At 33.3% G+C, this 24,936-nt stretch overlaps 2 protein-coding genes across 20 annotated transcripts in view; one reads left to right on the top strand and one right to left on the bottom strand.

The window, feature by feature from the left end:
* Positions 1 to 2,416, bottom strand: part of ncaph2 (non-SMC condensin II complex, subunit H2) — a 35,999-nt gene extending 33,583 nt beyond the window's left edge. For all 3 annotated transcript variants that reach the window (XM_087247105.1, XM_087247106.1, XM_087247107.1), the window contains exon 1: positions 2,357 to 2,416. The gene's annotated coding sequence lies outside the window, so the exon portion shown is untranslated. The remainder of the gene's footprint in view (positions 1 to 2,356) is intronic.
* The window catches only part of cradd (CARD and death domain containing adaptor protein), a 93,066-nt gene continuing 70,083 nt past the window's right edge, over positions 1,954 to 24,936 (top strand). For 16 of the 17 annotated variants that reach the window (XR_015481953.1, XR_015481952.1, XR_015481950.1 and 13 more), the window contains exon 1: positions 1,954 to 2,479. Coding sequence is in view for 2 of the 17 variants with exons in the window: in XM_087246578.1 (XP_087102704.1) it covers positions 2,173 to 2,479 (307 nt within the window). In the remaining 15 variants the exon portion in view is untranslated. 17 annotated transcript variants of the gene reach the window in all.

The raw sequence follows: 24,936 nt of genomic DNA, 5'->3' as shown, positions 1-24,936 counted from the left end.
ATATGCTGAGCACTGTATATATAATGTAAATACTTTGTCACACCTTACACATTTCCGTTTATTTTGTCTTAGATTTTAAATAGATCTCTGTGAAGGCAAAAGCAAAAACATAAACATATTGATTTTCTATTCATATTAGTAGGGGGAGAGTGGAAACGGTTGCAACATACGGCAGTTGCAACAAGATGTATTCCTCCATTCATGAATGAGGTAGAGTGAAGATATTCATACTACATATTCTCAGTTAGACCCTCTTTCAATCTGAGAGAAATCAGCCATATGTGACCATTCCTTCAGTATAAAACTAATTTTTAGGTTTGCTACTTAACTCTCACATCAATATCACATGCACAGAAAACAATTCAGTGGACTATAGTCTAAGTTGTGATGTATAGTTTACACTCATCCTCGAACTGAGAATGCTTAATAGCCATTTTTGACCACTGTTGAATCACATCACACATTAAAATCAATCTGTTACAAAATCACTGTCACTACTCAAACAGCAATATTTTAGACATTAATAACAAAAATGAATGACGAAAAGATGAATGGCTGCAATTATGATCTTGATTTTTAATAGTATTATGAGTGTATTGTAAAAGGTACATTTTAGAAAATGTCTCATACTATCTAATCTGTTTTTGTGAAACATGATTCGTTTGTATAATTTAAATCACTGTTTTTAGCTTTAAATAGGTATAGCTATCAAGCATTAAAGCTATTGTATCTCCCTAGCATAGACAGTTTAATCAGGGTTGACAGAGTTGAAGTTGCAACTGTCACCAATTATAAAATTCATTTAAAAGCTTGTCATATTAACAATGTACAGTTTTAATTTTATCATAGTTTCAATGTAATTTAATTCGAAAAAATGAATTTTTTGATTAACTAATTCATTTCGAAGCTCAAAGAAGTAGTGTAGTAAAGATTTTCAGTAATAAAATATTTTTGTTCACTTTTTTTAGGCCTGATACTTGGTTGTTGCTTGCTGTTTTAATAGTCTGTATTTATATGTATTTATATTAACATATTTAACAATTTAACCAATTTGCATTTAGTCTGTTTTCCAAAAAAATACTAAAAAAATCCAACCTGATGCTTTAGAATTTTTTTATTATTACAACTGTCCCTGTGGGTTGTTGCAAACGTCCGCCTGCTTGGGGTCAGTTGCATTGTATAGATTTGTCTGTTCAAGATTAAATTCTGCATACAGTGCTCAGCATATACGAGTACACCCCCCACAAATCTCTCATTTAAATTAATATTTTTTATAGGATGCTTTACAATATTATATTTGTGCATATACATTAGATTAGTCTGTATTAAAGCCAAATATAGAGCTTATCTAACAAATTAACTTACAATAACGGTTCAAAAATTAGTAGCCCAAATTTATGTGTCAGGGAAAAATATTAAATAAAAATGTCAAAAGTAGCAAGGATGTCCACAAACAACTGTCTCCGAGAAACTGAAGGAAATGCAAAAAGTGTTGCAACTGTCCACACTCTCCCCTAATGGTAAAAATATGATATGATTATAATATGATTTCCATCTATTCTTGCTTCTATTTTAAATGGATTGCCGTAAAGTAATATAAAATAAATAAACTGTAGAATCTGCATTGTTGTAATATTAAATAATAAACAAATAATAAATAATAATCATGATAACTGTAAAAAATAGGCAGCAAACGTTTAGATTTGTGGTGCATTAATAATTGAATAACGTTTGATGACGCCTGTTAATGTTTTAATCAATAACCCGCAAAAACGTAATTAATTCTAAGGGTGTATAAAGTGATCAAATAATTAGGCTATAATAAAAAATACAACTATGGATTATGTTCGGTTACAATTCTACACAATAATTCGCACAATTAGGAGTAGTTTTTGTGGTCAAATGCAGCAATGAAGCCTGCCAAAAAAAGTAGTTCCTCCTGAGAGACTCGTTTCCAGCCGGTAAAAAATTAATGCGACATGACAAGGAAAAATCATGTGAAAAGCATAACAACAATGTACATTGTAATATTTCTGTAACATGTATATTCATAAACATTACTCTATGCGTTTTTACAACAGCTATTGTTTGCTTAGAGAAGAAATTCGCCGCTGTTGTTGTGGTTAACATTCAGCACACAACGGCTTTTTAACTCGGTCACCGGGTTCAAGTATGGACCCAAAACACAAAAAACTGCTCCGAACACAGCGGCTTTTTCTGTCCGAGGAGCTTTTAGTGGACGATTTAATCATTCAGTATTTATATCAAGAGGAGATACTGACGGAGAGCCATTTAGAGGAGATTCAGTCTGAGTCGTCAAGCAGAAATAAAACGTTAAAGCTGCTGGATATTTTACCGAGCCGCGGAGCGACAGCCTTCCATCACTTCATAAAGTCACTGGAGAAAGACTTTCCCTGGATCAGAGACAAACTGCTGCAACTAAACGAGGAAGAAGAGTCTCCTCCTCCGCCCTTCACAGGTGAGTCCTAAGAGCTGAAACTGACTGAACATCCAGAGGACAGAAATATGTCATTAAATATCCCACATGTTTTCTCAACTTTATATCAAACTTTATAATAGTCATATAATAACCATATTTATAATATACTGTATACTGTACAATATAAATGGGACAGAAATATATAGTCAAAAATCCAACATTTTCTCTCATATTTATAATATACTGTATACTAGTCATATAATAACCATATTTATAATATACTGTATTCTGTACAATATAAATGAGACAGAAATATATCTTCAAATATCCTACATGTTCTGTCATCTTTATAATATACTGTATAATAGTCATATAATAACTATATTAGTGTATGCTGTATACTGTAAAATATAAATGGGACAGAAATATGGCATCAAATATCCCACATTTTCTCTCATATTTATAATATACTGTATAATAGTCATATAATAACTATATTAGTAAATACTGTATACTGTACAATAGTCATATAAATATATTAGTATTTACTGTATAATATATGGAAAGAAATATATCATCAAATATCCTACATTTTCTCTCATATTTTAAATATACACAAAGATTTAAATTCAATTATTAAGATACCCCTTAAAAAATCTGTGTGGCTAGATTTGTTTGAAGTTTTAGTCAAACATTCTTATTTATTTTATTCTATGAGGCCACATACTATAGTAAAGTACTCAAATTAATCTGTTGTGGTATTTCTATAGTTGTTATCTATAGTTTTAATATTGTGCTATAGTAATATAATCAAATAATTACTGAATACTGTACAATAACTATTACACTTCATCTTTACATGATGTATAAACTGAAATATACTACAGAATTGATTGCACTTTATCAGATCATTATATCTAAAGTATTATGTAGTATTCATTATCAACATTTTATAATATATTGTAGATTTTTTTAAAATCATAAACAGAATACACCATACAGTATAAAATACTATAGTATTTTTATAAAACATCTGTTTCAAATATTAAGTAAAAGTTTTGCATTTAGAGCATTCCCAGAAACATGACTATTTGTGAGAATAACATATATTTTCAGTTGTTGTGACTGAAACTCAGTATTACTCCACCAAATATTCATTTCTCAATATTTTAGACTCATCTGAAGTTAAAACTACTACAGTGATAAATATAAAGATGTCTGAAAACAGGGAACCTTTTGCATTATTTTATGCAAACAATGCTGCAAATGATGAATGGATAGATAGGCAGTATTTTTTGTCCTAAATGTCCTCATATGTGGGTTATATCTCCACAAAATGAAATCAAAGTGAAACATGCTGAACGTTTTGTGACTATAGCTGTCCTTAGTTTTCCTAACAGTCATCATTAATATGCATGCAAACAATAATTAACCTTTACATTTGATGTTATTTAACTGAAAATAAGTTACCAGATAACACTATACACTATAAGAACTGCAGGTGTAAATGGCATCTTTGCTAAAGCCTGGCACAAAGCATATTTCCTTTTGAGGTCAATGTATTGTTGTGCAAGTCCGTGTTAAACAAACAAATTCAAAACTGATTTAAAGTCATGTAAGCTTTATCAGGCATTATTGAGTCTTTGTATTTCAGTGATGTCTTGCAAAAATAAAATACTGATCATAAAATGACATTAAAATTGTGGGACAAAAGTGGTTGGACAAATAGTGGCAAGGTATAATTTGTTTTTTAATGAACAATGAATTTGAGCTTTAACAGTTTGCACTGTAATCAATGAATATACAATTTAAATATATCATCAGGTGATTCTTGATTTAAGGCAAGATAGCTTTTTTGTATTGAAACTATTGATCACTGAATGACATTTTTAGTAGGCGTTTTCTCTAATTTATGTTAATAATATATGTTAGTCGTCATTTTTTCTTCCAAAAAATGTATTGATTAATTAATAAATTCAAAAAGCACTAAGCTGAAAAGAAAATTAATGATAGGACAAATTAATAAATACAGTTTTTAATATTAATTAATAATAAATAATTATTAATTTATTTTTAAATACAATTATATATTTATTTCATACAGTTTACTCCCAGTTTTTTTTTCTGTAAAGCTGAAACAATGGTTGAAATCATTACAGCTATGTGAACATCGGGTATTAGTATTATAAAGTATTATTCTTTCAGATTGGTCAGGTTTATTTAGTATGCAGATTGACTTACATTTTTATGTTTGTGGCTCTGTATAAACTGTACATATTTGTTGTATTGTGTTTTTTGTTTGTTTGTTTGTTTGTTTATTTGTTTATTTTGTTATGTACACAATGGATGAGGGCTGCAAATTAGCTTCATGCTATATGCCCTATGTACAGCATAGGTTGTCTTTGTATAACCATGTCACATGTATTGTTCCTGTTAAATAAACAAACAAATACATAATACAAGAAATAATTTAGAAAAAAAATGTAACATATAAAAGGAAGACAATTCATGACTGGAGTAAGGCTGGACTTTTGTAGCATTAGGAATATAACATAAAGCTAGTTGGAGTGTAAATTGTTATTCAGTCACATTTTAGTCAGATGCTCCCTAATATTCCCTCCCAGTTTCACCTGATTTAACTCTCTCTCTCTCTCTCTCTCTCTCTCTCAAAACAATTGTAATCTTATTAATCAGTTGCACTAATAAAGTAAGAGGTCAAACCATTGCATGTCTCGTATATCTGACCAGAGTATTAAATAACATTTGGTTCAATTTAATTGCCAATACAATGACAATTGTCTAACAATGAACCCATAACCTGTGCATTTGAAGCATAGCTAATTTGCATATGATTTGAAAATCAATGTTTTATTTTAAATGAAACATGGTCTGTAAAATGCCTTATTTGCATCACCTACTCTAGACAAACAATAGACCTCTCTGCTTGAACTATGCAGGGAAAAATACGGCTTATTAGCGCTTTCTGTTGTTTTTGCATCACCTCTTTTCAATCACACAGTCAGGCAAGCCCCAGAACACCTCTGAAAAAATAATAAGCAGCCCCTTGCCTCCGAGAAAAACAAGACGTGAAAAGGAAAGCAGAGGGAGAGCGAGGTATAAAAAAGAGCTGAAGTAGTGTTTTGAGTCTCTCAAGGCCAGGCCGACTTGGTGCGCTGCCCTGCTTTTCCATGAAAGCTGCATTAATTCCTGGCACTAGCGCTGCGGCCCAGCACTCTCGCCGAGCATCCTCCTTTCTAGGAAAAATATAATCAAAGCCGTTTGTTGGCTGCTCTCCCTCTCCCTCCCGTCTCCAGTTACTGAGCTGAAGATTTTATTGACTTACTGTGGTTCAGATGGTAATAAATTGGGGAGGATGGGGGGTGGGGGCTAGGAAGAAGGCATAAAAGAAACGGGGAGGGGTCAAAAAAAAAAAAAGAAAGAAGCGTGCTTGCAGATTTCTAGGAAGTCGAGGACGAGCGCTATACTTTGAGCAAACATTCTTTACACTTAAGCACTCTCTTTAATTTCTAGCTTCCAGGCAAAAGTACTGCTTTTTTGTGCACCTGTCAGTATTGAGATTTTGGACTTTTTGAATAGGTGAAAGGTGTACATTCAGTCTAATAGAAAGATCACATTGAAAATACGTTTTCTTGTCACACTTTAAAAATTTGTGTTTGTAGATTGTATTTACAGTACATTAGGGCTGCACAATATATCATTAGAGCATCAGTATCACAATGTGTGTATCCGCTAGGGCTGCACGAGATTGGGAAAATTACACATTGTAATTTTTTTCTTGATTTGTTTATTTAATTTTTACAAATATAACAAAGTATATTTACAGAGAAATTTAAACAAATATTATTCCTACCCCTACCCTCTACACAAGTTGAAATTACATATATCTAACAGAGAAAACAATAAAAAAATAATCCTAATGATAATTAAAATAAATAAATAAATGAATCAAATAAGTAAATAAAATAAATAAATTACAAAATAAAAATACATTGATTAAGAAATAAAACATCCGTATAGAATACACATATACAGTACTTTGATAACCCAATATTACAAAAAATGAATCCTCAGGTATTTTTAAAGTACCTAATTATATTTGCATTGCATTTAAATGGCCCTAAGATTTAGATTGACGGTTTGTAGAGATACTGACATGCTTAGAAAAGAACATTCTAAATGGGTCCCATGTTTCAGAAAAAGCCCTAGCATTGACATTTATTGTAAATCAGATTTTTTCCAAATGGATATTAGCTTATTGCATCTCGCAACCAGTTGTCAATATTCAGGGGTAAAACTTTGTTTCCATAACAGAAGAATACAATGTCTTGTTAACAAATGCAAAAAAATGCAAGGGCACATTGCAATCTTTTAATTCTGCTATATTTATTGCGATATGAATACAATTTCAATAGATGAGTTGAATAAATGTTTGTAAAGACTCTATGATTTTAGATTGAGATTTAGATTGATTGGGAAGATTTTGTACGGGGTGCACAAAATATATTAAACGATCTACAACCATAGATAAATTCAATAAAGAAAAATATGCCAAATAAATAAACAGCGCTTTATTGTTTTCTGAAGCGTTGAAATGTATTCAGGTATACAGTGATTGAACAATCAAATCAAATTAATTTTTAATTTTTCAAAGTTACGAACAGTAATTTTTTTTATGCCTGATGATTTAGTATCCACAAGGATTAGATTATTTATTGAAGATTAAAGGATAAAGATATTGTTATTTAAAATAATTTATACAATGATGATCATGTTATTTTATGTTTGATTATTTATTTTCTGTATCTGGATACTGTTAGAATACAGTAAAGTGCTGTTTATTTCACTTTTGTATGCTTGTAATTTATTATGATTTATGCAAATGCATTGTATTGCATAGAAGAAGACTTAATCATTTCAATCTATCTAAATAAATGAGTTAGTCCAAATAGAACTATTTAACTCATCTGGTGCATTGTATTCATATCATGTTATTTATTGAAGAAAAACAAAATATTGCAGTGTCAGATTTTTCCAATATCGTGCAGCCCCACAGTACATATTTTTTTGGCCTGTTTTCTCAAAATGACTTTTTTTCTCATGCACTGATTCATAAATCTCCACTAACGTACATTAAACTGCAGCTGTATTTATATTTATGTTTTGATTTGTTCAATTCATGCATGAGCGATTGGATACTTGCATGTTGCTGCTTGTTCAAAATACAGGTTTAAAAATAAGTTGAAACAACACAATTGTTAAGGTATTTTAGGGGACAACTTAATTGTTTTATGCTCAATTCACTTAAATTTGTAAAATTGTTAACTTAATCTGTTTGTGTTGGGAAAACATGAAGTAGTTGTGTGGAACCCAGCATTTTTACAGCGTATATTGTTAGAGGTTTAATGGTAAAATGTGAAAAACAAAAGGTTTCATGCAATGTATTCATGTTGTTCCAACATAAATCGATTAAGTTAACTTAACAAATGCAAATGGATTGAACATGAAAGAATTAAGTTGTCCCCCCAAAAAATTAAAAATTTGTTATGTTTTTATTCATTTTATATAAGTAGTAAGCAGCAAAGGATTTTTATATAAAGAGTGTATATAAAGAGTTCAGATGTAAAATGAAACTTTAAATGCCATCTAAAATGTCCTCCTAAAATAAGCATTTTGCTCAGTCCCCTATATTTATATTCAGTTATTTCACTTTAAAGGCAATGAAAAACTTATTTATCACTATAAAAATAAAATTACTGTGTCCACACACAGGAGTCAGAGAAAAATGCTAATTTTGGAAGAAAATATTAAAGGGCATTTAGAGATTTTTGCATCTAAACAAGAAGTCAAAGTTAGGTATGTACCTGTTTTGGGGTCACTCTTTGATATGGATTTGGTACAACTGGAAAAAGTAACCACTCATCTCACTCAAACATATAAGCACTGTCAGACAAATCAATTAATTGTGCATTGTATTTACGATTCAGTAAACTTCAAAACTGAAATCTCATTTAATGAAAATTAGCAATTCCAGTGTTATGGATGTGACATTTGCAGTAAAGATTTAAAACATAAAGTCACAGAGAAAGTACATGTTAACATTATATTATGTTTTCCAAAACAACTATCCAAATGTACTTACTTATGCCCTCCACCCCTTCCGGGGCATGGGCCAATCCAAATGTATATGGGATAAAAAAATATCAATCTATAAACATTTTTTACATTTTAAATGAGGAAAATAAACATGCATTATGGATGTGACCAAAAACCAAAAACGTTTGCGAGTTTACAGTTTACAAGATACTATGTAGAACCTTTGTGAATTAAACTGCACAACCCAATAAAAACAATGCTAATCACTAATCAGCTGGCAGAACAAAAATGAATAATTTTATCTTATTTGACATTTTTGCATTCATGAGAAAACAGCTTCATTATGGATGTGACACTTTTGTGACTTTGCTAAATCAAATATAATAGTTTGAACACATTGACAGAGACATTTTTGAGTACTGTAAAATTATTGCTTACTTAAAAAATACAGAAACATTTAGTTGAATCTTATGGCAGGGTTGACATTTTCTTGGAATTGCTCAAATGCTAAAACGGAAGGTCCATCCATCCTTTCTTACGCTTAGTGGGTGCAGTGGAGAACTCCTGTTCAATCACTGCTCTTGTTGTGTGCACGAGATGAGACAGTGTCTTATATTTAAACAAGCTCTTGATGCACATGCGTGACCATTATACACTTTCCTCTCTTGCAGCCCATCACACAAATGAGCTGCATTTTTTAAATGCCATGCCAAGAAAAAAATAATTTAAACTTTTACATGGTGCAATGCGCATCAAGGTCAGATGCAAAAAAAAAGTGGACCAATCAGAATAACTCAAAATTACTTGAATACGGGTCAAGCTTCTGTTTACAGTAGCAATTTGGCATGACAACTGTTTTGTTTGACTGCAACATGGTGGAGGAGATGCTTTTAAAAAGCCATTTTTGAGTGCTGTAATCTAAAGTTTTCAGCATTTTTGTTTTTTTGGATGTTCACAATGTTTTCTGAATTATAAAGTAATTAAAAAATTACCCTGAATCTCCTCTGTAAAAACCCATAATGTGTTAAAAATTCCTGAAACAAGAGTTTTGTACCTGATAGCATCCAATTTTAACATTTTGTGCTAGAAATGTATGCAGATTAGTGCATCTTTCAGTAAAATGTCACATTTTGCTGTTTTAAACGTAATATTTTAGAAAACCTGTCAGAATTTTGACATTTTGGACGGTTTAGCTTTTGTGTTTATTTCAGTCTAATTAAAATGATCCAAAATACACCTTCATTTATATTCTTTGTCGCACCGTATCAATTTATGTCAGTTTGTGTAGATTTCAATTACAATACATATTTAAAGGCTGTTTTTTTTCTTCAAAATATGCTTTTTTTTCTCCTGCACTGAAATGAAGTGATCTTTATGTCAGAAGCACTTCATACTGCAGTTTTTTTTTCTATTTTCTGAAGGGTTTTGTCCTTGCATATTGTCCCTGATTATAAACAATTTGTGAAAATTAATTTATTTTTTGTGGATGTTTGGAGTATTTTTTGAATTGTGATGAAGAGATTCCCAAAACCCCTTATGTAAAAAAACAACAACCTTTAATTCTAAGATTTAGATATGGTGCGTCACGGTGGTGCAGTGGGTAGCACAATCGCCTCACGGCAAGAAGGTCGCTGGTTCAAGCCCCGGCTAGGTCAGTTGGCATTTTTGTATTTCCTCCGGGTATTCGGTTTCCCCTATAAGTCTAAAAAAAGACATCTGCTATAGGTGAATTGGGTAAACGAAATTGTGAGAATGAGAATGTATGGGTGTTTCCCAGTGATGGGTTGCAGCTGGAAGGGCCTCTGCTGCGTAAAGAAAATGAATTAATGATATATATATATATATATATATATATATATATATATATATATATATATATATATATATATATATATATATATATATATATATATATATATATATATGCACTGTATATGTGACTCAAATATTTCATTATATCTTGATCTATGCATATATAAATAAAAAAATAAGCAAGACTTTTAAACCCAGTTTTATACAATGTTCATATTTGAGCACATATTATAATCCCCATATTGAATCCCCAGTTTGCGTATTTAAACAATTTTTTATATTATTACATTATTATATAAATACATTATTTTTATATTATTACATTATTATATTACCAAAAAAAAGCTTTGCAATTCTTAATGTAATTAATCCGCTGTGCAAATATAGAGATAACCATTAGTTCACCTGCAGTGTCTTGCATTAAAGGAGCACAATTGATTGCGCCGCTTTGTTCTTTCCTTTCCCGCTTTTATTTTCATCCACTTCTCAACTGTTGAATATTCATGTCGCTATGAATTTGGATCCTGACAGCGGTGATGTCATTCGGTTGGCATGGGAACATGTTTTTTTTTTTTCATCCGACTCCTGAATCTGCAGTGTCACGGACGCATTAATAAAGGAGACGCATGTTCTGGTTCAGTTTAAATAATAAACACAGTCCTTATTACCTACTTTCCAATGGAGATCAGTCAAGTGGGGACACGAAATGCTCATTTTCCTCACACCTGCAGGTCACACAATTTGCATGTTTATTAACAAAATGCTTGATTTAAGGAAAACGATGCAAATGGTTGCTTAAGCCTTGGCTTATGGGTTCTGGGAATCGTTGTACCTGAAGCATTACGCTTCTGAATTTTAAGTTGTTTACGAGGCAAAATGTTCTGCGGCAGGCCTCTAGACAAATTTAACCCAACTGTCTTCTATTATAGAGCAAGTTAGCATGTTCCGACTGCTTGTTAGCACAGTTGTGTGAATCACTGTGGAAGATTTTCTCTGCAGACCATGCAGACTTGTATCCTCTCAAAGAAAATGGCAAATTTTAGTATTGTTACATCTCTTTTTCTTGCTTCCTACTTTTTTTGTGTTGGATTTACAATTAAGGGTTAAGATTGAGAATGTTCACAGCTTAGTTGGCTTTTATTAGGTTTCATAATTCATTAATATTAATTCATCTTTGCAACACACCATCATGTTTTTTTATACACTTTTATTATAGTTTTATTTAAATTTAAATGTATTTTAAATTATTAAATTAATTTATGAAGATAAAAACATTTAGAATGTTACATAGATTTTTTATGTACGAATATATAGATTCAAAAATGAACCCTGACAAATATTTTCACATAATTCATAAGCAGCAAAACTGTTTTCCACTTTCGTAATAATAATAATAGCTATTTATGATAACTGAGCACCAGTAATAACTGATAATTACTGACAAACAAGTATCATATTAGATTGCATAGTAATGATGCTTTGCCAGCACAGGAATAAATATTATAAAAAAGAAATTCTGGAAAGCACTTTTTTTGAAATACAATGTGTACGGAAATGTGTATTCAGACCCCCTTTAATTTTTCACTCTTTGTTATATTGAAGCCATTTGCTAAGTTCATTTTTTCCTCATTAGTGTACACACAGCACCCCAAATTAACAGAAGAACACAGAATTGTTGGTATTTTTGCAGATTTATTTAAAAATAAAACGAAAGAAAAAATATCACGTTCTAATGTCCTAAGTATTCAGACCCTTTGCTCAGTATTTAATAGATGCACTTTTGATTTTTGGAAAAGATGCAACAAGTTTTTCACACCTGGATTTGGGGATCCTCTGCCATAACTCCTTGCAGATCCTCTCCAGTTCTGTCAGGTTGGATGGTAAACATTGGTGGACAGCCATTTTTAGGTCTCTCCAGAGATGCGCAATTGGGTTTAAGTCAGGGCTCTGGCTGGGCCATTCAAAAACAGTCCCAGAGTTGTTTTGAAGCCACTCCTTCGTTATGTCAGCTGTGTGCTTGGCGTCATTGAATACTTTCCATACCCACTGTGTGTTTTACATTTATATTTATATAGTGTTTTATATTTATATTAAAGTGCTTTTGATCGCATAATGTTTGACTTTTAATTAAATAAAATATCATTTAAAAATTTGGATAAAGACAAAATGTCCCATTCTGTCGTACATGATTTAGAAAATTCATTTAATGTGCATTTTCTGTAAATTATGGTATAAAATGTATGATTACTTTGGCTTAGAAGTATAAAAATACACATAGTTCAATAGGTTTTGTAAATATTAAACAAATAATACTCTGACTAGTATTGTAGGTTGATCCACCTACAGTATCTGCAACCCTAAATATTTTTTTCAAAATTTTTACATTTTTTTATTTTATTGTATGCCTATATCCACAAAACATTAACATCAAAATGTATTAACATATTACAGAGAGTGTACAGTCTTGAGAGTAAAAAGTAACAGAGAAATCAATGTAAAAAAACAACAACAAATAAATAATTAAACAATAAAGAATAATTAAAAGTACAATTACATCATCTTAGAGTAGTCTTTGAGTGTAGGTTATAACAAAAAGTGTAAGTGAATGACAAGGATGCTGTGTTAATTTAAGAGAGCTCTTTTATGTACTCCCAAAGGGGAGACCAAATTGACCAAAATCTGTCAGATTTTTTATGTTTGTCATAGGTAAGTTTTTCTAATGGTAGCCATGTAGCAATCTGTGATATCCACATTTTCAAATATGGAGCCTGTGATGCAGACCAAAGTAGCAAAATACCTTTTTTAGCTAAATATACCAAGACAATAAATAACTGGAATGCATCTTTTTTCTTTCAAACAGATTGTTTTCATTAAGATTCAATAAATACAATGCTGGGGTCATGTCAAAATTTAGCTTAAAGGGCCATGAAACCCCCTCGTTTCAGCAGGGTGTTTTCACACCTCTACTTTGGAAAAAGACAGAAAAGTGGGCGTGTCCAGCTCTGTTTAGGGGGGAGTGTCGGAGGAAGAAAAGAGGCTTGGTATGGGAGTGTCTATTTGGGCGCGCTGAATTTCAGAGTCAAAACACACAACCACAGCGGACAATGTGACTGTGTTTACATGGACATCTGTTGTCGAATTATTTGCTAAATTATTAATTGGTGGACTTTAACTGCAGTTTGGCTCTTTCATTCAGGGAATTCATTCATGTCCCTCCCGACAAACGAGATATTTGATTCGAGGATCTGCTCTAAGCGTGTATTTTTCATACAATGTTTGATACCGCACGGCGAATGAGAGAAAAAAAACTCAGCATTTCCCGGAAACTTAGATGCACACGGCAGGTAGCGTCAGAAAGCGTCAGAAAGCCGTGTGTTATTCCGTTCACAAAATCCAACACGAGGTTATAGTTTGGTTGTAACTGTTAGTGCTAACTTGTTTACACTGGGTGCAATAGTTTGTTTGATACGAATAAAATACGAACTGAATAAACAAAGAGCACTGGTCGCTCAATTACCAAATCTGTAGAGACAGGACAATCACCAGCAACTAGAGCCGCGTCTTTATTTAGAGGAGACTACAAGCGAATCCGGATCTCAGCGTTTGCAGATGAGAACAGCTCTCAGGTAAACAATGTTCCTCCTTAGACACGTAAGTTATTGTTGTCGAGCGTCGTGTACACTGTTAATCCACGCGTGAGTCTGAGCTCTCACAGAGAGAAAATGAAAACAAAACTTAACGGCAGCAAACAATAAAAGCAACACTTCACGCTTGTTTTGCCAATACAACGTGGCGTCTCTGCTGTCTACACTCTGACAGCAATGAATATTAATGAAGTTGCACAATAGAGCGCGCTGATTGGTTTGAACCAAGCCTTACTCATGCATTAATGCAACACACTGTAAGACGTAATAAGACTCACTCTGGCACAGACGCCCAGTCTGCACACTAGAATACAACGCTATTATGTCATGACTGTGACGCAGCTTCAAAAATTTGTTTCAAACCGGAAGTACAAATTTCCTTGAAATAACGCAAAAACAACCAATTTACACTTTTTAGTGAATTATATGTGTCCTAATAGTGTTTTTAGCAGTGTGGGACACATATACGACTGTCAACAGCTCAAAAAATGTGTTTTGGTGTTTCGTGACCCTTTAAGAATATTTTCTAGTACCTTATGTATTTTCTTTCAAAATGGTAAAATTTTGTCACAGTCTCAAAATCTATGAATGAATGTACCTTTATCTTTTTTTACATTTGAAACACAAGGCTGTGGCATTGGCAAAAAAATTGGCAAATTGGCAAAAAAATTCTTAATATGTATTGGTGTAATGTAGATTCTATTAAAAAATGTAAAATTAAGCTCATGGATCCTAAGAGAGGTACACTTCGGGTATATATTATCACATACAATTTGCCAATCATTTTCTTTAATAGTTTGATCAATATCCGTCTCCTAAACATCCTTAAGTCCTAACCAAGCAGAAGTGCAATTGCTAGACAAAGTGTCATATATCCTTGTTATCAATCCTTTTAAACAAGGTGAATGCAACCCTAAATATTAACATTTCAGTTGCTTTTTCCTATTTTCATTTAACATTGTCTTGTATTTTCGATCATAACAGATCTACAGAACAGAACTTTTTGAGTGACAATCAACCTGTCTGATCAGTAACATCTGTCCACCACATCAGATCAAGATGATTTTAGTTATTTGCACAGCTGTGTTTGTGTATGTCTTATATTTTTCAGGTTAATTCCCTGTGTGCTGTTGTTCATCCCCTGTAATACTCAGCAGCTGCCCATTCCTCTCAAGAGATTTTGCACCATTTGCTGTGTGTTTACAGTGTATGCCAGTGCTGCCCACAAAGACTATTAAATAAAAGCTTGAGGACTAAAACAGAAATCCACAACATTATATTATATGACAGCATATGGTGCACATATGAGAAAACAATCACATGCAGTTAAGCTTCTGAGCAGCTTGTAATTTAGTTAGTTCATAGAGATGTTTATATTTAGGTTTTCCGTACATTGGAATCATGTGTGCTGTTTATATTTATTTATGTTTTTTTTTAGTATTATTTAGAAAAAAAATAATGTCAGATGCATTTTTCAGCATTAAAGAAGGCACCCTCAGAAAGTCTAGTGTAATTAGAACAAGAGGCATTTGGTGACATGTTGAACAATTCTATTAAAGGAATAGTTCACCCAGAAAAAGAAATCCCTATAACTTACTCACCCTCAAGATATGATTTTTTTGCCACACAAAGACAGTCTGAGGTCCCTATCAGACACCAGGCGCAATAGGGCACAAGACGTGTAGGGCGAGACTTGTTTCTAATCCATTTGCACCACTTGGGGCACACATGGCACACATGAGTGTTCCAGTTTAAAAAGGTGGTGTGTTCAGGTACATTGTTGGCATGTTGCTATTTTGAGGAACTGAAATAGACCGAGCCATTGACCAATTAAAATCTGGTCTAAATTCAGCTCAGAGTGCATTAGTTATACCCCTATGCAGGTCCAAACACTTACACATTGCTTAATACACACAGAATGTACAGCAATACACAGATATCTTTACATATTTAAAAAAATGTAAAATTAAAGGGGTGGTCAACTACGATATCATGTTTTAAACTTTAGTTGATTTGTAATGTAGCTGAATGAACATAAACAACATCTCTGAATGTAAGACGCTCAAAGTTCAATGCAAAGGGAGACATTGGCTTCTACAGAGTTAGCTTAGCGAAGCTCATGGCAAACGAAGCTTGGGAGCAACAAAAAAATACATCCGAGTTAATGATGTCATAAACCTTTCAGGTTAAGCACATACACCCCGTGCAGTGAAGGGGCGTGGCCAGAGGCGCTGTAATGTTATAACAGGGATGCTTCCTGGTGATGTGGAGGTGATCTGCAAAAGTTGATCTGTTCAGTTTATCTATGACAGTTTGCATTTTTATAATGTTATTATTATCATCAGTATTATTTATTATATGCATATTTAAATTTGTTTTTATAAAATCAAGCATATATTTGTTAACCTGTGGGGTTTGAAGATGTATGCATCACCAAACGGGGCATAAGAATATGACTTGTTTTCGGATGTAACTCAGTTTTTTGACCACACTTTATTATTATTGCTCATTTATGCATTTGCTGCAAATTAGAACTGAATTTAGAAAAAGTTTTGAAACAAATATTTTGCGCTTAACAAGCGAAATGAAATATGTAGTCTAATAGATGTCTTCAGTTGAGTGCGTACAACACTGTTTTCTTATCCACGAAAGTAAAGGAGTAAAGTAAAAAGTAAAGAGAAAGTAAAGAGGCTGAATGGATGAAGCTCGTTTTTTATTCGTGCGCTGCAGATGGTTTGTTCTGTTTTCTCACTAGTGAAGCGTTCAGTTTTTCTATTTACAAAGTCTGCAATGTAAATAGTGACTCAAATGACTCTTAAAGGGAATGGGAGATGAGACTCTCATTGGTTTATTGCACATTATGCTCAAAACACACCCTGAACTCATTAAGAGACTAAGCACAACCCTGTTAGACCATGCGCTTTGGCGCAGAGCATATTTTTCCATCCTTAAAATAGCAAAAGTGTATTCGGACACGCCCTTAATGCTTTTGCGCAATGCGCTTTAGACTTTGCACCTAGATCGTTAAAATAGAGTTCTACATTTTATCCTGGCTTTTCCATGCTGGATAATAATGTAACACCAAGCCAACAAGTTTTCTTGTTCATGGTTATCTTCTGATTTCCGTGAGATGCATTTATTCCCAGAGCTTTCACTACAATGTAAAAAAAAATTATTGATGCCTTAAATATTTTTAGATCCATCAATTGAACTTTTCTAGTCATCTCAACTTGCATTAATCAAACTGAATAAAAATATTATGTTAAACTTGAAAACTGATTAAGTTAAAGCAACATAAAAATTTGTTGCCTTGAGGATTTGTCATTAATTTTTTACAGTTAACTCATGTTTCTTACATAATGCATCATACAGTATGTCACATACATCAGTTGTGAATAAGGTAAGCATTCGACCGTTGCCCAGAGGTCAGTGATTGGTCTTTATAGTTTTTCAATACTTTTGCAACAAAACACATCAATCCACTTCACAAGACTTTTTTTTTACCTCAGGAAAATTTTCTCATTTTTTCCACTGTTGTTTGTTTTGGTCCTAGACTAAGCTCTGATAACTTTCCATCCACTTATATTTTTTAGGTGCATTTTAAAAGATTACATAAAAAAACTTGCACAGACATTTAGAAATTGTTCATAAAAAACATATTGCGCACATCTGGGTAGGATAAATCTTTTCCAGAAAAGAAAAAATGCACATAAACTATGATGGAAACAAGTTACGAAATAGTCATTTAAGTTAGATAAATCGTACTTAAGAGTTGGTGAACACATGAATGCCATAGAAAGGTTGTTATTATGAATGGGAAACATATCAGACTCACTAGTCTATAATAAAGAGTTATATACTGTACCATTATATCCTATTATAAAAAGATCAGCAAGCAGAATTCATGAATTCAAAGTCAATTGTTGTGGGTTGTCAGTAACTGTATCTTCTGTATTTTTTTAATTCATCAAAAATAGGGACAATACAGTCTTAAACTGATGAACATGACTTCAACGCACCTAACATTGTTATTACTAAAATATATATACTATTAACTTGTCTAGACTCTAGGAAACTCCCAGTATAAATGTACATCTTTTTATGGAAGCACAGCTACTGATAATTTTGCTGATATTGTGCAGGTGATGAGTGCTTCATGGTTTCTTCTAGACATTATACTTAGATTTGAAGTTAATCAGATTATTAGACAATCTAGTTTAATACAATCTAATAAAGGTAACAGGAAGAAGATTTTTTTTCATAGTGTGAAGAACAATTTCATAATTGAATAAATCTTTTTCCACTATTGCTTCCAACTTTTATGGAATAATAATAACAACCCACTGAGGTTAAACATTCTTCATGGACTCATTGATAACTGTAAAGAGGTTTAGGATTGGTTGTTACAGTGCTTTAAAGTAATTTACAGCATAATAAAATGTAAAAAATATGAAGGGTGCCTGAATATTTTTGCAGGGGACATTCTATCTTTTTAAGTTTAGTTATTTATTTATATACACAAGTTTCAAATCATCGTATCTATTGAAATGTAGCAGTGAAACTGAAAACACCACGTGTAAGATTTTTCTTGGATGTTAATTTTTTCCTGTAATATAATTAGAGTGAGCATGCTGAATTGATACGGTCACCATAGTCCAACAAAGACTTTATGACCAGGTCATAATTTCAGGAAGACATGCTTAACTGAAGGCTTGAGATGTCCTTTAATAAGTTAATTAACAATAGCATGCAGTACAGCTCATTTGCATTCCTGGTAACAATCACATTACTGTCCGCTAAGCCTGAGGAAGGCACTTGCATTAATTTGCTTTTGAACAGAGCCAGCGCAGTGCTGCTTGCTTGTTTTTGTTGGAGCGTCACACTGACTCTCCTCCTCCATTCCCTCCACCCTTCTCTAGTACAGTCTGATTTCCAGGAATATTGGCTTGAGGAGAGTCTTCCTGTCATAATGTGGAAGCGTAAAGTCCGTTCCAGCTGGACTCAGATCCTGGATGCGCTGCCTCTTTTAGGAATGTTTTTTATTGGTGCAGGTGGGATATGATTGGGCATTTGGGCTTTTTTCTTTAAAAAAAATGTTGTTACAAATACAGAAAATAAACGTTACTGAACGATTCTTACATAAGGAACAGATTCTTATGCATTATAGCGTATATGTGAACTCCAACATATTCACCATTATTCTATATGGAGTTTTGCATGAAGGGGAGTAAAGGCCCTTTCACACCAAGCACAACAACTATAAATATAAACATAATGATAAATATCTTTGCGTCCATGCTGACAAACTGTAAAAGGTCTGTTTATTTTTAGTCTATGGTTTTGATTCTGCATTACTAGCGAATCTACCAGTGAATCCAGCTTGTGTAATTTTTATTTAAAATATAATATATTAATCTAATTAGGAGGCAGCACGGTGGTGCAATCGGTCGATGGTTCGAGCCTCGGCTGGGTCAGTTGGCATTTCTGTGTGGAGTTTGCATGCTGTCCCCGTATTGGCATGGGTTTCCTCCAGGTGCTCCGGTTTTAAAGAAGTGCACTGCTGTATAGGTGAATTGGGTAAGCTAAATTATCCATAGTGTATGAGTGTGAATGGAAGTGTATAAGTGTTTCCCAGTGATGGGTTGCAGCTGGAAGAAACATTTGCTGGATAAGTTGGCGGTTCATTCCGCTGTAGTGACCCATGATTAATATAGGGACTATGCTGAAAAGAAAATGAATAAATGAATATCTATTTAAACAAATTTAGTGACCATAATCAGCGTAGAGGAATAAAAGTTACACAAATTATTTTCCACATCATATGAGGCAACAGAAAGACGCTAAAACTAGCACTGGGTACCTGAGGTACTTTTAGTTTTGGCTTTCATAACTTCTGTGTATATTATTGAATCTCTCCCATGGTATAATTTATTTCTAGAGAGTAATCATCTATAATCTCTAAAGATTATCTCAAGAAGAATTTCTTAACATCAATGCTTTTCCACAACATCTTCTGTTGCTTTAAATAGCACACGCCCTTTATACTTCAATGGATTCTGGCTGGCTGTCAGTGTTTTATTCACTGTTATTAACTCACAAAAATTGTTCTATAAGTGATCCAAACTTGATTGTTTCTCTACAACTTTACATTGCTTTACATTCATAAAGATTTTTAGAATTTGTTTTCTTCTTGGTTCTCTTTATAATTATTGTGAATGACTTAAAAAAATTAATGATGTGATCCGAAACAGATCCAAAGCTAAAAGACCTTTTTTTTTTAGAATTAACAAATTACTTTTAGCATGACATACAGTATAAAACCCCAAATACTTTAAAATATTTTCCACAGCGATATTACTAAGAAAGAATTTTATTTATTACTACAAAGAAAAACATTCTACAGATATTAATTTCATGTTAAAATACTAAGTGTGATGTTATTTTTATGACAGAACTGAATAAATCACCAAGTAAATGTACCAACCCTTCAGTTGTCATTATGGATTATTTATAGTGTAACCTTGTTGACTAAAGGAAAGGATGAAAAAAAGTTAGTAATTTTAATATGTTTAAATTTATATATATATTATAATATATGAAATTCAATGAGTTTGTTGTCTTAATCAAATGATTGGGAGGTTTTTCCAGATCAGATTTATAGCATAAAAAAATTTAGCCAAACAAGAGCGCTTTATCTGACTGTTCCTGTGCCCCAAAGCCAAGGCTTACAGATGGGGTCCGTTAAGTACAATTAGTGGTTCTTAAGATTTATTGTGCCAGTCATATGAAGAATAATAAACCACAAGTGCTTCTTACTGGCTGCGTCAGTCCAGATTTGTACTTTCACTGCGTATATTTGCTCTGACCGAACCACAAAATGTGATATCCATATATATCTACCTATATATAAAGTTGAAGTCAGAGTTATTAACCCACCTTGGATTTTTTTCCTTTTTTAAATATTTCCTTTTTTAAATAAGGAAATTTTCACAGTATGTCTGATAATATTTTTTTCTTCTAGAGAAAGTCTTATTTGTTTTATTTCGTCCACAATAAAAGCATTTTTGATAAAAAAAAATTATGGTCAAAATTATTAGCCTCTTTAATCTATATATATATATATATATATATTTCTAGTTTACAGAACAAACTATTGTTATACAAAAACTTGCCAAATTACCCTAACCTGTTAACCTTATTAACCTAGTTAAGCCTTAAATGTCACTTTAAGCTGTATAGAAGTGTCTAAAAATAACTAATAAAATAGGATTTACTGTCATCATGGCAAAGGTAAAATAAATCAGTTATTAGAAATGAGTTAATAAAACTGTTGTTTTTAAATCTTCTCTCCGTTAAACAGAAATTGAGGGAAAAAATAAATAGTGGAGCTAATAATTCTGACTTCAACTGTATACAATTATATACAGTTACTCAGAAAAATCAGTCGTCTTTGTGAAAAATATACTGTAAACTAACACAAGCTTACTAAAATATAAATGTATTATTATATAACATTAATAAATGTATTATATTGTAATAATATTATTGTATTATATATTTTTTTCACAATATCCTATATTGTCATGATTATGTTATGTAAATAATAAAATAAATATTGTTTTATTATTGCATATATAATTACAATATTTAAACAACAACACAATAAATACTAGTATTAAAATATTAGTATTATAGTATTAAAATAGTATTATTTTGAATTTAAATTAAAATAAATAATTAAATAAATAATACATGTTTCTATCTGCAATTTGTTTTGTAAAATTGTGTTTTAATAAAAAAAATCCAATAATCTTAAAGATATATTTATATTGAACACTTCTCAATAAATACATAATTGATATTTTTATATTTAAACAGCTGATAATTAATCTTGTTTTTACGTATTCATTCTGAAAAACACACATTTTCTTGTGCAAGCATAATATGTTTGCCATTTTTAAGTGACTCTTTTATTACATTCTTTTCGGTTGAGTACACACATAAACCGCATATTTCTGACCGGAAATTTCCTTTGGAAAGAGGTGTAATCTTATCTTTGGGTCTGAACTAAGTTTTCACTTTAGACACATTATCCAAGTGGAATTCCATTTTGGGCAGCAAAACTGTGATCATAAGTGCAGGAATGAGGACATTTGAAGCCTGATAAAAGCTGGAATGCTCTGAAGTCAAATGCGAATGTATAGAAGGAGCCAATTTGCAAACGACCAAAGTTAGGTTGTTTTCATTTCAAAATCAGCCAACATTTAGCCTACACTATGCTTATTATAGTGAGTAAAATTATTCGGTTAAAAGATGTAGCACCTGAATGTCCTTAGTGTACCTCGCGCTGAATTTCTTTAATAGGAAACAGGTCACATTTTGGTTGTATCCTGCAGGTTTTTGTTAAGTTCTGTGGTTTATGCCGTATATTTTTCTGATTTATAAGCTTTTCCTCTGACGTCGCGCTTGTTGAAAAGCAGGGTTTATAGTGAGATTTCGTGGAATTTTCCAGAGATACAGCACAGCTTACTGTTCTCTAGAGGCTGTATGTGGGTGATTCACAATCACCCTGCCCAAAATTAACCAATATGCTTTTCCTGGAGAGAAAGAATATTTTTATTCTCATCATTTACATTTTTTTACTCTCATTATTGTCATCATTTACTCTTCCTATTTTGCTCCACAAAAGAAGATATTTTGAAGAAAGCTGTGGAAACCTGTAACTATGAATTTCCGTTGTATTTGGTTTTTCTACTATGGCAGTCAGTGGTTGCTGGCTTTAAGCATTCCTCAAAATATCTTTTTTGCAACTCATTGAGGATGAGAATACTTTAACTGAACACACATTTACATACATATGGCTATGAGATAAATACGACTACTTGAAAATGCTCTGGATTTACTGGATTTATTATAGATGGCTTTGAGTGAAATGTTAGTTTTCATTCAGAATTTTGAAGAGATGATATCAGACATTTTATAGAGCAAAATAAAAATAAATTTTTCATCTCACGAATTCTGTTATTCCAAAAACAATAAATAAATAAATAAATAAATAAATAAATAAAACAAATGGAATCAAATCCGACTACTTGACAATTCTCTGAATTTACTTACTATAAAATTAATTATGTAAGTAGTCGAGTAAAAGTGATTAAAAATCTGGGTTCCTTTTTGGAAGAGGAACTTCAATGCTATGAAGAAACTTCCACTATGGGGATTTTGTCAGAATCCAATCATCTGAAAGAGTATAAAAATGGGGCAATGAAATGCCAGTAAGTTGGCGGCGTTAGTGTGCACAACTGGCATCAATTACAATTAATCTTGTATAAAACCACCGCTTGTGCCAAGCCGAGGCATTCTTTTCACTTTCAGGGCCTTTCACGAAGCTTCTGAAAGAGTCTTATGAGGGTTTTTCCAACTGTGATCGACAGAGAGAGAGAGAGAAAGAACGAGGAAGCAGCTGGCTTCTCCCGGTCCAGAGTGTGTGACATGCAGTGGCAGATGGTCGAGCTAGGTTTTCTCCCTTGTCTGGTGTTCTTTGGGTTTGGTCCTCCAGAGAAATGTGTATTTAGCCAGTTTCCTAAAAGAGCAACACATTCGTGCGGTGTGTCTTTTTCAAGATGTCGTTCCGACTGTGCATTTCTGGATGTGGTGGTTCCCTGTCCCCGGATGATGGGTACGAGCACTGAGTTCCATGTCTGGGGGTCCAGCATGTTAATGCGGTGCTAGCGGGCGGTGCATGCCGTCAGTGTGAGAAAGAGCTTTTTGCTCTTTGGAGACTTGGTGCAAGACAAGAGTGAATCTCTCGCCTACTGCTCTCCTGTGGGACCGCAGCGGTCCCCTGTTGAGCCCACCCTCTCTGCTCTGCCCCACCGCTGCTACATCAACAATCGTGCAAATGAAGCCACTTGCAAGGGCTCTGCCTGCCTGGTTAATGCGGGCTTGCCCATCGCAATGGCTCATTCGCACGATCAGACTCGGCTGTGTGATTCAATTCATGAAACGGCCTCTCAAGTTCACAGGTGTGTATTTCACCAAGGACAGACCTTTGTCCGCCCCTGTCTTGCGAGAGGAGATTGCTGTCCTCCTGGCAAAGGATGCAATTGAGCTGGTCCCTCCAGCCGAGATCAGGAGCGGGTTTTACAGCCTGTACTTCATCGTACCCAAAAAAAGCAGTGGGCTACGGCCAATTCTAGATCTGTGAGTTTTTAACCGCCACCTTCACAGGCTGCCGTTCAGAATGCTTAAACAGAAGCGCATCATCTGATGCATTCTTCCTCGGGCTTGGTTTGTAGCAATAGACCTGAATGACGCGTACTTTCACATCTCCATACTTCCACCCCCACCCGTAATTTTTTGCGGTTTGCATTCGAAGAACGAGCCAGGCAGTACAAAGTCCTCCCCTTTGGGCTCTCTCTGTCTCCGCGGGTTTCCACCAAGCTCGCGGAGGGTGCCCTAGCGCCCCTTCGGCTCCACAGATTCAGTTATCTCAACGACTGGCTGATTTTAGCCCAGAAACCGCAAAGAGACAGGGTGCTTCGGCATCTCAACCTGTTGTGGCTTCAAGTCAACCGAGAGAAGAGCAAGCTCAACTCCTTCCAGAGCATCTCTTTTCTCGGGTTGGAGCTGGACTCAGTCGCCATGACAGCGCGCCTCTCCAGAGAGCACGCCTAGCTGATGCTGAGCTGTCTGAGAGAGTTCGACAAGAAAATAGTGCATTGGCATATCAATTGCCTGGAGCTGTTAGCAGTGTTTCTCGCTCTGCGCCGCTTTTCACCGGTGCTGGAGGGGCAACACGTGCTGGTTAGGAAGAACATCATGGCGATGGTAGCGTATATCAACAGCACTACCACCACTGCGTCGCCACATTATATTTATTTAGAATTGATTTATTTATCACATATAGAATATTATATAAATACA

The sequence above is a fragment of the Danio rerio genome, chromosome 4 (assembly GCF_052040795.2).
Source record: "Danio rerio strain M-AB ecotype USA chromosome 4, GRCz13ab, whole genome shotgun sequence".
Taxonomy (NCBI): domain Eukaryota; kingdom Metazoa; phylum Chordata; class Actinopteri; order Cypriniformes; family Danionidae; genus Danio; species Danio rerio.
Note: the sequence above shows the minus strand (reverse complement) of the source record. Positions and strands in the feature narration are given on the sequence as shown.